Genomic DNA, 16,336 nt, shown 5'->3' with positions numbered 1-16,336 from the left:
TGAGTTCACAAACAGGGAAAACTGCATTGAGCTTGGAAAGGTTCAATTGTATGTAAAAGAAACAGAATATTGCCAACATTATGCCAGAAGCACATACAGGATCAAAGAGGTAAATCAAATCAGGTTTGCAAATCATAGTTACCCTGCAGTAGAATAACAGCTGCTTAAAATGCCCCATTGATGCTATTTAAAACTAAATTGGATGTCTGTCTTTATTCACTTAGTCAGTTCTCAGAAATAGGTGGCTTGTACAGACAGTCTAACCTCACCTGTCATCAAACAGTGCCTGAGTAATAATTATGAGGTCAATGGGTACAAATCAGCTCTTTTGAATGACAGATAACAATAGAACTAGCAATGTGAAATTCTCCTGTTGATTTGTGGTGTGAGACTGTATAGACTGTGTTCAAGACAAAGTAGTCCCTTAACTCAACCTGTTATTTAAACCTTAAGATGCGAGCTGTTAGGCCATGAGGTATTATGTGTTTGTTATCTATCTCATCCATCCAGTCACTGTATTATCAATACAGTTTTCTCTGTACTGTATATTTTCACTATTTGCTTTTATTTCCTTAGTTTAAAAATGAAATAAATATTTAGTTTTAATAGATATTAGAATCTATTTTTTTAATGTTTTGCTTTTGTTATTAAATGAAAGGCTGATTCAGGCAAATTTACAACCTGAAGGCTTTTCACATTGGCATGAAAACTAGACTAAAACACTGATGGCCTCTGGGTGGTTCATCTTGTGCATTATATTCATACAGTTTCTTATAATTATTTTGCTTTCAGCATGAAAATGTAGAATATTCATCTGTAAGGATGGCGATACTTGATACTCAGGTTCTTGCACTCATCGCTGTACAACCTTGACGAGTGAGGCGACAACTGTCATAGATCAATTCAATGAGTCAGTCTTCAGTACATGAAAGGTAGCACGTAAGCTCTCATCCAGGGCCCAACAGGTTTCACTAATTTCCCCTGCATGTAGCACTGTTAAGATGTAAAAGGCTGTTTTATAACATCACTCCCCCTCCCCTCCCCTCCCCTCCCCTCCCTTGACTTTCCAAGTCAAACAATGGCAGAGGACATTAGGCGTGGAGAGATCTGAGGATGACTGGAGTGATATTTGAGAATGTCAGCCAAGGATTACCAATTCAAAATCCCTCAGAGAATTCTGCAAGAAGATTAGAACAAGATATTTTCTGACTCCAGGATTTAAACTGAAACAGCAGGGATCACAGGGACAAGATGAACATCAGGTGAAATTTGATAAATCAATGGCAGATAATTTCAAGACAGTCCAGCTGCAGACCTCAACTCTCAGCAGACTCTCTTGCAGGCTCCACTTTGAGATCCCTTCCACCGTCAGAAGGAAGTGACGTCAGGATTAAGCCGGCTGAGAGTGGAGGTCTGCAGCTGGACCCCTCTTGATAATTTAATAAAAATGAAAGAGTAAAAGAAAAATCATTAGTACCCCCGTGGCTGGCAGTCATCCACCTAGAAAGGCAGACAACCAAACCATCAAAGTCATCCATTTATTTATTTATTAATCAAATTTTGAGCAGAAGTTCTGGTCCAAGCCAAAAGAGTCATACTGGCACACATTTAATTTAGCCTTATACTGCCCCCCTCTCCCCTTTACAGATGTAATGTAGCAGGAAGAGGTCAGGGTAAGGTCAGGCTCTTTTCTTAGGGACTGAATGATCTGCCAAACTATGAGAACTAAAATTAGAATTTTGGTCCATCTTTATGTTTTTATAGACAAGATCAATCTATTTATGTTTGAGGAATAACTGGTGGGCAAAGTAAAACACATTCAATCATTAGGAGATATAGGTTCACATACAAAGTTAAATCAACCACATACATACATTAAATCTGTACTGGATAAGTGTATTTCCCCAACATGCAGAAACACCAAAACTTAAAACTTAAAGCCCCTCACAAAACAAAACTCTACTGTGTTCTTGCAGTATACTTAAAGCTGAAAACCTGGCAGGTATAATGTCTTGAATTTTATTAACTATTCATATTTTTCACAGAAATTGTCTCAAAGAATTGTAGCAGTTATGGATGTACGTATTGTAAATTAAAAACCTTTATTAGGCTATATGCAGTGGTGGACAGTAACAAAATAAATTGACTTGAGTACAGTACTAAAGTACAGTTTTTGAGTATCTGTACATTACCTATTATTTTTGGGGGAAACTTATTACTTTTACTCCACTACATTCAGAAGACAATTATTGTACTTTTGACTTCACTAAATTTCTATCAGTGCTCTAGTTACTCCCTACGTTTGCTTTGAAGTCAGCTCATGAATTTCCTTCTCTTTTCTGAAATCTGACTCCTAAGACAGTAAAATGTGTTTGTGTTACTCTGTTTGTCTCAGGGGTTTAGTCATACCTGTATATCGTGCGTCTCCACGGTTTAATGTGGAGCAAACACAGAGCAAATTTCACTCAGACCAGGCAGTTCATTTAGAGGTGGTAATGATGGCTATAATTCTCCACCTGAGCACCCATGGTCATATCTTCAGCCCGTGTTAGAGGTTTTTGAAATGAAGAATGATACGTATCGTTTGAAATGTTCTCCCTGTTTCCCACTCTGCCCAAACATACAAACATTCACAGTCCAACCTGAGAAATTGGTTGAGCTACCTAACATTTTTTTCATTCCAGATGAACATTTCATACTAAGTTGTCTGTGCTTGGATTAACTTAGTTGCTGTTTTTATTCCATGGTATAGTTTTTAGAGGTTTCAAGTAATGGTTTCTAGATAAATATAATGTAGCATTTATGTATTGTGAAAATACAACGTTTTGAGATGTTTTAAGAAGTACTTTGGATACTTAAGTCAGGCATGTCCAAAGTACGGCCCGGGGGGCAATTGCGGTCCAAGGTCCATTTATTTATGGCCCCAAGCTTCCATCTTAAAATGTGTTATTTATAGCACAGAAAATAATCACCTTCTGAGTCATCTGTACATTTGCAGCTTCTTTCAAGTGCACAAACAAAACTAAAGTCAACCAGAAAAGTCTCAAAAAGCTTCATATGGACTACCTGTCCAAAGCCAAAGCTCTGGGGATACTGCAAGACAGCAATAAAGAAGAAACACAAGAACTCTTAAAGTCGACAATTTTTCAAATTAATGTTTTTATCATGATGTGAAAATGTTCTTGACGAATGCTAAAAGTTCCGAAGAAACAAAAGAGAACACAAGACAAGATCAAAATCAGGAAATTGTACAGAAAAGGGAAAATGTTGGTGCTTAAAAAATGTTCGGAATGCAGGAAAATAATTATTTTGTTCTTATATGTTGTCTGCTGGTCAGAAAAGTCTTAAAAACAACATAAAAAAGAAGTGTGATGAAATCCAGATCATGATCCTGCCTTAGGAAAATAATGAGACAATATTTTTCACACATTGCCCGACCCTAATGAAAAACATTTATCTCCAGAAGAAGATAAAGTTTGCTAATGTTTACATGGCTTGTGGAGAACTGAAGACTTCCTAGTTACTGTTTTGTTGAGAAAATATTTAAAATAGTTGTTATTAAATAGATATTTCATATATAACATTTAGGATTCCTAAGTCTCAGTAGGAGCCACTGGCCCTGAGGTATTCTGACAACATCAAATGTGGCCCTCTTTGAAAAAAGTTTGGACACCACTGACTTAAGTATTTTTAAAACCAGGTACTTCAGTAATTTAGCTCAAGTAATAATTTGATGGAACAACTTTCAGTTGTATTGGAGTAATATTTGACCAGGAGGACCTATACTTTGACTTAAGTAATGAAGCTGTTTACTTTGTCCACCACTTGCTATATGTAATAGATGGCAGCTTGCAACGCAATAACACTTTCGGTGCGTGGCGCTGTGGCGTCTCACATTCGGCTGTTCTCGGCAAACATCGGCTTGTGTCGGAAACTCAGACTCACGTCAAGGATGGAGGAAGAGGCACGTAAGCTTCTCGAAGAAGGAATAAGAAAGAAATTGGTCAGTCCTGGAAATGGAGATCTATCGACCTTTCCCAATGGAACAAAGGTAAAAGTAGGACCTTAGCAGCTGGACGAGTCGAGTCCTGTCCTCTGCATTAGATTAAGAAATGCGACAAAGCGTGTAAGCTAATGCTACCACTAAAGGCTAACACATTTGACTGTGTAGTGTTGGCATTATTTGCTTTGTGCTTGTGAACAGATACTAACACATGCTCTTTGGCTTTTCTGCTCCTATATACATCCAACGCTAGCTTTTTAAGAGCTTTCTGTGGTCCAGTTTGAGGTTTTTCCACCTAGCTTGATTTTTTTATCTGATGGAAACAGACAGGGGGCGGGACAGGATGGGCTGTGTTTATAAAGGCTAATTGGCCAGCCTGAAATGTCAATCCACTGTACACGGTGTGATTGGTTAGAATTGTTGATGTAGTCTAGAGCAGATCTGGCTTGTCAAAGAGGTGCAGATTGTCCTCTTTTCCCCCCCGATATACAAGCATAAGCTGCATGGGTCTACAGTCTTTACAAAGATGATGTCAATAAGGTGTGTTAACCGTGTAGTGTGTAATGCAGGGGTGTCCAAACTTTTTTCAAAGAGGGCCAAATATGATGTTGTCAGATAACCTCAGGGCCAGTGGCTCCTTCTGATAATTTGGAATCCTAAAAGTTACATATGAAATATCTATTTAATAACAATTATTTTAAATATTTTCTCAATAAAACAGTAACTAGGAAGTCCTCAGTTCTCCACAAGCCATGTTAATATTGGCAAACTTTATCTTCTTTTGGAGGAAAATGTTTTTCATTAGGGTCGGGCAATGTGTGAAAAATATTGTATCATTATTTTCCTATGACAGGATCACGATCTGGATTTCATCACACTTCTTTTTCATGTTGTTTTTAAGACTTTTCTGACCAGCAGACAACATTTAATCAAAACAATTACTTTCCTGAGTTCTGAACAATTTGTATGCACCAAATTTGGCCTTTTCTTTACAATTTCATAATTTTGATCTTGTCTTGTGTCCTCTTTTGTGTCTTTTGAACTTTTAGTGTTCATCAAGAACATTTTCACATCATGATAAAAGCATTAATTTGAAAACCTGTCAGCTTTAAGAGTTCTTGTTTCTTCTTTATTGCCATCTTGCAGAATTCACAGTGCTTTGGCTTTGTACAAGTAGTCCATATGAAGCTTTTGAGACTTTTCTGGATTTACTTTAGTTTTGTTTGTGCGCTTGAAAGAAGCTGCAAATGTACAGATGAATCAGAAGGTGATTAATTTCTTTGCTATAAATAACACAATTTAAGATGGAAGCTTGGGGCCATAAATAAATGGACCTTGGGACGCAATTGACCCCCGGGCCGTACTTTGGACATGCCTGGTGTAATGTGTCGTGTCTTTGTTTCCTCAGGTGGTCTTTCACTATCGCACCAGCCTGTGTGATGGCACAGTGCTGGATGACTCCAGAAGCATGGGGGGTCGCAGCAAACCCATGGAGCTCATCTTGGGCAAGAAGTTTAAACTAGCTGTGTGGGAAAGAGTGATCATCAGCATGAGAGAAGGAGAACTTTCTGAATTTACCTGCGACACCAAGGTGAGTGTGCTGGCTGTTATGAATTTGACTGGGCAGCAGGCTTGTCATTTTGGGGTATTGACCATTTCTGTTTTTCCCTCAGCACACAGCCCTGTATCCACTCGTGTCCCAGTCACTTAGAAACATCAGTGCTGGCAAGGATCCCCTTGAAGGGCAGAGACATTGCTGTGGTATCGCTCAGATTCACTCCCATCACTCTTTAGGGCATACGGACCTGGATCAGCTTCAGGCCAGTCCGCAGCCTCTCTTATTCACCATTGAGCTATTGGAGGTAAGCAGGCGGAGGAGTTTTACCTGAAACATGTTTCTGTTCTGAGTTTCATTCAGTGTGGAATGTACTTTTTTTGTTCTAGTCTGATAAAAATACATGAATTTTTTTTTTCACAATGTCATTTCCTCTTTTGGTAGCTTCCTTTTTGATCTTAGAATGTCTTTTAGATAAGGAATATATTTGATTTTTAAAGAGCTAGAAGTTTCCTATACAGAGCAGCTCAAAACCCAAATAATAAAGCTGTTAAAATCAGGAACATGAGGCTGCAGTGAATTAATTACTAATTTGTCATCTATCAAGTAATTATTTTGATGATCCAATTGTTTGACATTAAAATGAATATTTCTGAGTTGTCGTCAAATTGGTCTCATTTAAACATTTCCGCTTCCGTTTTAAAACACAGAAAAACATTTTATTCACTTATCTGACATTTTGTCTGCTAAATATATGGAACATCTTATATTTGTATCAAAAATATAAGATGTTCTAATAATTATATACAGTTTAGGCAAAAAATACTAGCTCATCTCTTCTTGAAGTAGTCCAATATGGCAATATTATTTAAGAGTTGAATCAACCCTCTATAACACAGTGACATAAAAAGTATTTAAATATCATGCTTCCCACTAAGACACCTTTCTGTGCAGGAAACTGTTTTTAGCCCAAACAACTCCTGATCCTTAGTCTCATCCTCCCCTCAGGTGCTGCCTCCTGGATCATTCCAGCTTGATGTCTGGGCCATGACAGATGAAGAGAAGCTAGAGTTTGTGCCTCAGATCCACGAGCAGGGCAACAAGCTTTTCAAAGATGGCCAAATCAAGGAAGCCACAGACAAGTATTACAACGGCATTGCTTGCCTGAAAAACCTACAGATGAAGGTGAGCTTCAAATTGATCAAAGAGAAGTTACAGTAATATGTTTTAGTTAAAACCTTGTTGTGTGGAGTCAAACTTGAAAAAAAAACACAACTGGTATTTCCTTTCAGGAGCATCCAGGAGATGAAGCATGGGTCAAATTGGACCATATGATCACACCGCTGATTCTCAACTACTGCCAGTGCAAACTGCTGCAGGGCCAGTACTACGAAGTCATCGAACACTGCACATCTTTGGTCTTCAAATATGAGGGTACGGATTTGTTTGGAGTCATTCATAAAAGATTACTGTTGCTTCTACAGATAATACATTTTTGTGATTGCTAAGACAATAGCAGCAACAGAAAGAAGCCGTGAAGTGAAACTTCGTTCGACTTAAAATGGTCCCCACAGTTACAATTGTACCAAACATTAAGAATGATTTAATTTAGTCATGATTCATCAAAGTCGAAAGCTCCACTAAATGGGTTCAGTAGTCACTGTAAATACTGTTGATTTGTAATTGTAAGAAGCTTTTGAGAATGTCCATGTCCTTGGTCTATTTTTAGCTTCTAATTATAATAGTTTAATTTTCGTACTCCCCTTTCGTACAGATAATGTGAAGGCCTTCTACAAGCGCGCTAAGGCCCATGCTGCCGTCTGGAATGAGACAGAGGCGCGGGCAGACTTTGCTAAGGTGTTGGAGCTGGACCCCTCTCTGGAGCCGTCTGTTTCCAAAGAGCTGAGAGCCATGGAGGAGAGGATCCGCTCCAAAGAGAAGGAGGAGAAGGGTCGCTACAAAGGCCTATTCAACACACCAGCTGCCACTGCCACTACAGTTCGTTAACTTTTTCCAGTTCTGTTTCTTACCTTCCTTTTTTGGTCCTCCAGATGTTCAATTTAATTGTTAAGTGGAAAAAAAATCATTAGAAAGTAAGAGAACTATCTTCTCTTCTTTCTTCTCACAGGGTTGAATGCCATGGAACAAAAGATTGCCTGTTGATTTCAAGATGGAGGAGAAACCATACACACTGCTGTTTTGTCCATGCACCAAAGCTTCACACTCTGCCACCCTGTTCTCCACGTTCACGCAGAAACCTTCCCACACACTGTCAGGTTACTCACACAAACGCACCAGCAAGTCCCACACATCCTTGTTTTCTGTCTTAAAATGTTCTTTATTGGATTGATTTAGACATGAGGACATTATCAGCTTGATCTTCATGAAAAACACAACTCGCTCTTTCCTGGCCAGAAGCATGAGGAACTTTAAGTGTCAGGATTGCACTTTCCTTTATATGGAACGCTGCGTTTTCAGAAAACTTCTGGTAAATAACTCGCTCTGAGTGATGGGCTGCTTACAGAATGTTATTTGAGGCATCATCGGAAATGCTGTTGTAAGACTTTTTGGTTTTAATGAATGATGTTGTTTGTGTAAGTCATTTTATAGTTATCAAGTATTTAGAAATCCCCAATTTACCACTGTATTATAAACAAGTAGCTTAAGCATTTATGTTGTTTTACTTTTTCAAATATGTGCAGAACTGATTCCTAAAACTACCCGCAGTCATAACCAAAAGTGGAAGAAGCCCTGACTGTAATTTCCAAAATTCAGATTTTTTTTCTTCCTTTTTTTCACAAGGAACATTTCGATCTCAAAACACAAACACACACACACCTCTGCTTTGCACCATCAGACTCCCTTATCTATCTTGGTCACAGTGGAGGCACTGGAATACACAGTACACCATTATCTCCTCCTGAGAGATGTGACTGGGACATAGAGCCGCCTGTGACAATCATTATACAACACACATGGGCTTGTGTTACTTGTCTTTTTCCTTTGTATGTTTTTCATATATGTAACACACTATCATTATGATTTATGTCCAGTAAAACCCTGTGTCTCCTTTACTTGCTTATAAAGGGCATCTTGTTACTCTTCATGTACAGCAGCAGGTAAATAGCCCAGCCTGTGTGAAGTGAGATGTTACTGAGGTTGTGATTATGATGGTGAAAATAAATGTTTATCCTCAGTTTTGTATGGTTTTGAGTTTTTATTGGATTAAATGTTCTGTGTGGTAATCTCTGTGGTTTTCAGTAAAATAGCTTTACAATAATAAAACCCGTAACGCTTCTGATTCTGTTTAAAACTTTCATATAAAAGGAGTCCATTTTTTGGTTGCTTGATTCTTTGCAACATTTACAGAAAGTTGAATCACAGATTGATATATCACCAGTTTGACAAGAAAAGATTGACACATAATCCTTACCACATTTCACAAATGAAAACATTGGTAACAATATTTTTTCCATTATTTAATTAAGATATACATACCGAACTGCAAAAATCTGGTTTACAAAATTCCTAACAAATTGACATGAGATGTACTGAGTTTTAAGGTTGAGAAACATCTAATGTGTGTTGTTCACACTACAAAACATGATGAAAACAAAAAAAGGATGAATGGAAATGGGGTATAGTAAAGATGCTTCAATTAAAGAAGAATTTTCACTGTTTGTAGGGAGAGGGAGGAGATATTCAGAATAGAAACAAGTTCATATAGAACATTGATTTTTGGTCAATTGCCATAATTGAACAGAAAGCATTTCAAACATTTCTGTTCACTCTAATCATGTCGATAACCACAATTCTACTTGAAATGTGATGAAATTCCCCACACTCATGTAGAAATAGATATAAAACTGCATTTTGCATACACCCCACAGGTCACAGGAAGTTTGTAATGAACAAAATGTGTGTGGTGGAATGCAGGAACAGTTCAGGACATAATGCACATATAAAAAAGCCAGTGAGGAAAGTGGTGGGAGGATAAAAAACAGTTGTAAAACAGACGGTCCTGTTTCGGGCTCTACAGCGAGAGGAGTGAGGGGGGGGGGGGGGGGTTCTAAAAGGTTATGTGCGGGCACTTCTCTCCGTCTCTGCCAGACACTCCCTGACTAGCGCACGGGCGTGGATTATACCTGAGTGAGACAAACACAAAGTGTAAAAAGCTGTTAGATCACCACTTAACACTGATAGGAAAAATTGCAAAAAATAATTGGAAGCAATGTCTGCCTTCTTTCTCACTCTACTTCACAACTAATGGATCCAAGGCTGTCATTACTGCTGAGTTAATGACAGGGCTGCAGTTCAAGTTTAACGCAAAATTGGATTTCAGCGATCTGTCGGCTCTTTCAATTTAACACCACAGTCACTGGAATTACTGAGGCTTCAATTTCAAACGATTTAGTTTTATCCCAGCAAGTCAATTTAACTCAACAAATCCTATTTTACTTTTTTTCAAGTATTTAGAAGGAGGATAATGATGATCTGGTCGCCTTTGGAGCACATTTTAACAGGCAGGAGGTGGCGGTTTAAGTGACTTGGGTTTTGTTGAAATTGAGTTTACTAATTGATTGACATCCCATAAACAACACTGTCTGTATGAAAAAACATGTTAAAGTAGCAAAGTTAACCCATGTTTTGCATTACATTTAATTCATTTCATGTTTACTCACTCTATAAAATGTAAGAAAAGAAATGGATGATGCCTCATTTGCTCAAGAGTTACAATTCAATTAAAATTAAAGTGCAGTGTTGTTATTGCACCAAATACTGAGGTAGTTGGTGTTTTAATGTTATGTGGTCTATACATGGACATACCTATTGCTTTTGTTGGTCAAATAGTTATAATATTTTTCTTAATTATTAAATTAGAGCACAAAATTCAGATCATAAAATCTTTAAAACAACCAAAAACAAAACTCTAAAAGGACAACTAATGACCCCAAAAAAAGAAGATTAGGTTTAAAACATCTCATTTGTTGTGTTCCATTTCATAAAAGTGAACATATCTCATGCAGATCTGCACATGGGGTATAAAATCCTCCCATTTCTGCTATCACAGAAGAGCTTCAAAGCACTTCTGTGTTACTCTCTATTATTAGTCCATGATTACAGTTGTCAGATCAGAATTTCCATTATAAAAGCACAAAAAGTACAGAGGGAACAACCCATTCTACCCTTTTGAAAACTGTTCAGGAATCAATCAATCAATCAATCACACGCGCACACACACACACACACACACACACACACACACACACACACACACACACACACACACACACACACACACACACACAAGCTTGTTCTGAAATTAATGTTTTTTAAGGAGTGGAATGTACCTCTCTTTAGCCTCTCCATGGCGCTCTTGCTCCCCGCGTATGTAGGCCTGATCTCACGGCTCATCTCCTCAATGACAGACAGCAGCTCACTGTAGGTGGACCCTTGAGACACTTTGACAGGCTATCAATCAAAAATGTTCAGAAATGGGAGAAAAAAGGATTCATCAGGACTTGTACAGGGCTGCAGCAGTGTTTATTTAGCCCTTGATTTATACAAAAGGTTAAAAAACTGTGGGATTACATATATTCACTTGCTCTGCAGGAGTAAAACCTCTTCAGCTTGATAACAGGCTGACAAAGCAGGGTACCAGAAGAGGCTCACATAAAAACATTTGCAATTAATTAACTACCTATCTGTTGAAAACATAGACTGTATAAAATATGGACGTAGTATCCGTGACGTCACCCATCTGTTTCTGAAGCACTGTTTTGAGGCCAGTCGGCGGCGGCAGCCATATTGCTGCTGTCGAGCGATTGTGACGTAAAGAGGCGGGCTTTGAGCCTCCTAACCAACAGCTACAGTGTTCCCGCCTGTCAGTCAAGTCAGCTGTGCCTCTCATTGGAACAGTCGTAATCTCAATACCTTAGAAATTACAGCGTTAGAAAAAAATTCACCCCCCCGTACAGTGTGAGCTGATCGAGAAATGAGCTATCCAGACTACACTCGTCTTTTGTACCAGGCTGTAAACATGTTTATTTCTGCTGTAAAGATCAGCTTTTTTTGAATTGGTTTGTAAGTGGTTTCAAGTACTTCTGGAGCGAGCCTGAAGCGGATCCTCGATGAACTGCAGTTTTTAGCACTTCCGCTTTGGACTTATATTTTTAGACCAGAGATGGCCGCTTGGTTTAAACTTACCTTTGTTTAAAATGTCTGTTTTTATGTGATGTTTTTGTATTTATTTGCAATCGCTGTTTGCCTTTTAATGTTTTTCTATTGTTGTTGTTGTAAAGCACCATGTGACCTCTGTTCTTGAGAGGTGCTCTATAAATAAATCTTACTTACTTACTTAACTCTTATGTATATGATATAATCAAAATAAAATATGACTCAACAGTATGGACCTGTCCTGCAGACATACCTGAACAAAGCCCATGGAGGGCGGGCCAAAGTCGCTGAAAGCTGGCCTGAAGTTTGAGGACGAGGGGAGAGACGGGGATGGCACAGAAGAGCCTGGACAACAGAGGAAGATGGAATAAACACACCAACTTTCACACAGAAATCTGCCCTCTAAAACACTGTAAGTTGTAATAGCCAGTCTAATAGCTTCCCTTCAAAGTATAGGCTGTGTCTTGTTCAAACCTGGGGGTGTGTGGTTGGAGCCGGAAGGCGCAGGAGCGATGGGTTTGTAACTCATGGCGATGTCAGCAGGTAGCTCCCCGTACGAAGCGCCACTTCCTTCGGTCCCGTCAACCCGGTGCTTATACAGCTTTACAGATAGTTTTGAGCTCCTAAGAGCTGATGCACAAGACAAGAAGCACAAATATAATGCAACAGTTTTATATACATCCCGGATTAACAAAAGAAGCTATTTATTTTAGCTATTTATTCAACAACGCCTCACTAGAAAGTCTGTATACTTAGTTTTTGGCTGTTAATAGGAAAGCACTACCCACATGTTTCTTACACCAGAGCATCGTTTGATGGCTATGTCCTACTAATGGACATTCATCAATGAAATTAAAGGTTTAGAACACATAAGTGTATAAAGTTCCTGCTTTTTCTTCAGGTTCAGGTCCTTTTTCATATATTTTCTTTAAGAAACCACCAACACTGAAGACTTTTTTTCTGATGAAGACAGAAGAGAAATGGCAGAAAACACAAGGAGAGCATTCAAATAGTCCCTGCCTGGTTGTGGTTTGTTGCAGGCATATTAAGGGTTAGGTAAGGGGTGCATGTACAGTTTATTTCTAACAATTGAACTCTAGAGGAGTGATCAATTGAAGCTTAAGAGTGAGTTAAGCTTGATCCAAACTGTCCTTGTAATAGCATTAACCCTAAGACCATCAGCCTGGCTTGCAACACAGGCTGCAAGTATTTTATGAAAAAGAGGTATCAGTAAGTAAGAGATATATTAAGGACTTAAAGGATTTTAAAGGATGTAAAATGTCTTTATTTTCCTTTCATGGCTTCCAGAAAGAGTTTGATTGACTGATGTTTTTCTACAGATCTCTCCATTACATGAGACCACAAAATCACCTGACCCTCTGGTACTGTGTGAGCAATTTCAGGTCAACTGGTGCTTACCGGCTGATCATTCCTGGAGTCTGAAATAATAGAGTTAAGTCCTGTGTTACCATGCACCACAGATCATCATCATTACACTCAAAGCACCTTAGTCCCCCAAAGTCCTTTCATTTGGATTCGATCATGCAAGTGTGATCATGCATGTAAATTGACTTTGATTTGCCTTTCATAATGAAGTATGCTATATCAACTGGATTTCCTATGACTATTACAAAACACTGTTGCTACAACAGGGTGACACCGTAACGATCCCTTAGATTATCTTTGACGTTTCGAGCCATCCATCCAGCTTGTACTGAAGGCAGTATGCATTTGTCATTCAACCTAGTAGATATTCATCTCACAGCTGATTGGTCATTGACTAAACTTGATGCTTTACAAGTCTTTGAGAACATGGATGTCAAAATAAGATGAGTCCAAAGAGAAACACGGAAGCTGGAGGTGCCGACTGAAACAAAAGCTGTGGTTAGCTTCGGAGGAAGGTGGCCGGCTAACTACTACCAGACAAGCTAGCTCTTACCGGTTAGCATAACAAGTGAGTGGAAGACAGGGAAATGCAGAACAGCCCTCATCCTCTACATTGAGACACTTGACGATAGAAAGGTTGATTGTAGCCATGACGGCAGAAAAGACAACAAATTAATGCAAAATATAGGTGTTATTTTTACCTTTGTAAGAAGACTTATTATCCTCAGTGAGAGGGGAGACCTAGCTGTCTTTTCCTCAGCATGAGAGTCTGCGCAGAAGAGCAGCGCAGTGCACTACTGTATGCTTTTTTTTTACTCATGAAGCGATACGATTGGATGATGGAGTGACGTGAGACGTCTATTTAGTACGTGCTCATTATCATAACAGGATTTACGATTAAAAATACAAGCAACTTGCCTATAGTTATTAAAATACACTGTGGGTAAAACGGTATCTCTGTTTATTAACTCCGAACAAGAGTGGACATGTCCAGGACTGGGCAGAGAGAAAAAAATATTAAAATTGGAACTAATAAGATAAGATAAGATAAGATATTACTTCATTGATCCCCCGGGAGGAAAATTCAGTTGTTACAGCAACCCAGACATAAGTACAATCAAGAAAGAAGTTTCAATAGGTGAAAATAAGTAAAAATAAAAATAAAATAAAATAAGTAAAAATAAAAATAGATAAATAAAGCTAGAATACAATTTAGATATATACAATGTTATAAATATAATTTAAATTATATAGAAGTAATTACAGGCAGTATTAAAAAAATTCAGTAATGACAGGTTGACATGGTGTGATTATTGTTGGTAATGACAAATTAAGCAATAAATAAAAATAATATGGGTATGTAATATGACCATGAGTTGTAGTTAGAATAATAATGTAATATAACATAATATAATAATAATATGGCAAGATAATTATATCTTGACATATATATATATATATATATATATATATATATATATATATATATATATATATATATATATATATATATATATATATATATATGTCAAAAGCAGTGGTGGACTAAGTACACAGCTTCATTACTTAAGTTTAAGTATAGATCCTCCTGGTCAAATATTACTCCAATATAAGTGAAAGTTGTTCCATCAAATTATTACTTCAGTTAAAGTACTGACGTACCTGGTTTTAAAAATACCTAAGTATTCAAAGTACTCCTTAGAAAATCTCAAAACGTTGTATTTTCACAATACATAAATGCAGTCAAGACTGCATAGGAGTACATTCTGTTACATTATGTTTATCTAGAAACGTGAAATACAAGTCATATGTCACCAAGGTTTAAAACTTCATTAAGCTAAATCAATTCACAAAACATACTTGGATTGAAATGAACAGAAAGAACAATCCTACAAGTTAAACCATAGGCAAAAAACTGTTTAGAGAGGCGGAAGGCTGCTACCTGAGCTAAACTGGTACAGTATCAACAAGAGTTTTAGTCAGAGGAGTAACAATAATAATAATAATAATAATAATAATAATAATAATAATAATAATAATAATAATAATAATAATAATGATAATAATAATAATAATAATAATAATAATAATATTTGATCGGATTTGTATAGCGCCTTTCATGGTACTCAAAGTCGCTTTACAGAAGAAAAAAAATATATATATATATTCATAAAAGCAAATACATAAAACAGAACAGAACAAAGACAGAGGTTGGGAGAGAGTAGAGGTTATGTGTTGTATGCTTTTTTTGAACCGGAAGGTCTTGGGGTGTTTTTAAGAGTTGGGGCAGCAATGGCAAAGGCTCTGTCCCCCAAGGCGCGGTGCTTGGACTTGATACGGGACAGGAGATTGGCATCTGATGATCTGAGGCAGCGAGATGGGGAGTGACGTTTGAGGAGGTCGGTCAGGTATGAGGAGGCAAGGTTATTGAGGGCTTTGTAGGTGATGGGCAGGATTTTGAAGTTTGAAGTCGCTTTACTCATCAAACCAGGAGAGGCTGTGTCATATCCACTTTAGCAAATAAAAAAAACAAAAGGGGCAGTGAAGTCTCAAACACACACACTCACACAGCAACCAAAAGACAAAATGCAACATGCAACCACAGCAACCTACACTCAACCGTGCAATAGATCCTCTCCAAATTAGGACCCAGCTTGAAAGAGTATGTGCCCCCTCTCTCCAACCGGGTGTTGCCTAAAAGAAACACAGAAAACCAGTATTAGCTCAGAATATTACAATAAAAATATAAAGTATGCTGAAAGGTTGACGATAAGAAATATAACCAGTTCAACTACATAGTCTTAATTAGGAAAAAAATAACCAAAATACAAAAACCTAGGCAAAACAGCAATCAGCACTTTAGTGACAAAGTAGACTTAATCTGCCTTCATGAAGGGACAGAAGTTCGACTGGTTTGAATAGCAATCAAGCCCACAGAATGCAGCCCAGGTCACATCTGACCACAGGCACAAGCGTTTTCCTGTTACTATTGAAGGTAAGTGGATGAGTTGCTGAGACTTAAAGTGGGCAGTTTTTTGGAAGACTGGCTTGCCCTGCTACAACTTACATGTGGTTTAGAATTTTTTGAGTCCAAAGATGGAAGTCTACAATAAGAATAGGGTCTATGTGAATGTACCATTCCCTACGTCTCTCCAACCCCTCCCCACACCCTCTCTGCCCCTCCTTCATCCCTTGACTCTCCCTGCGCTCCATCA

At 38.0% G+C, this 16,336-nt stretch overlaps 2 protein-coding genes across 2 annotated transcripts; one reads left to right on the top strand and one right to left on the bottom strand.

The window, feature by feature from the left end:
• Positions 1–3,826: 3,826 nt before the first annotated feature.
• Positions 3,827–8,754, top strand: aip (aryl hydrocarbon receptor interacting protein). Its single transcript, XM_034687579.1, has 7 exons — positions 3,827–4,051; positions 5,412–5,594; positions 5,677–5,865; positions 6,567–6,743; positions 6,851–6,992; positions 7,333–7,556; positions 7,687–8,754. Exons 1-7 carry the CDS (start codon positions 3,842–3,844, stop codon positions 7,690–7,692), a joined length of 1,131 nt encoding a protein of 376 aa, XP_034543470.1. The 5' UTR covers positions 3,827–3,841; the 3' UTR covers positions 7,693–8,754.
• Positions 8,755–8,991: 237 nt separating this feature from the next.
• cdk2ap2 (cyclin-dependent kinase 2 associated protein 2) lies at positions 8,992–13,952 on the bottom strand. Its single transcript, XM_034687580.1, has 5 exons — positions 13,823–13,952; positions 12,210–12,365; positions 11,989–12,080; positions 10,910–11,030; positions 8,992–9,703 (listed from the first exon to the last, which is right to left on the bottom strand). The coding sequence occupies exons 2-5, from the start codon at positions 12,262–12,264 to the stop codon at positions 9,636–9,638; spliced, it is 336 nt and encodes a 111-aa protein (XP_034543471.1). The 5' UTR covers positions 12,265–12,365; positions 13,823–13,952; the 3' UTR covers positions 8,992–9,635.
• Between the last annotated feature and the right edge of the window lie 2,384 nt (positions 13,953–16,336).

Source organism: Notolabrus celidotus, chromosome 7, assembly GCF_009762535.1.
Source record: "Notolabrus celidotus isolate fNotCel1 chromosome 7, fNotCel1.pri, whole genome shotgun sequence".
NCBI classification, from domain to species: Eukaryota; Metazoa; Chordata; class Actinopteri; order Labriformes; family Labridae; genus Notolabrus; species Notolabrus celidotus.
This window is presented reverse-complemented; position numbering and strand designations above follow the sequence as displayed.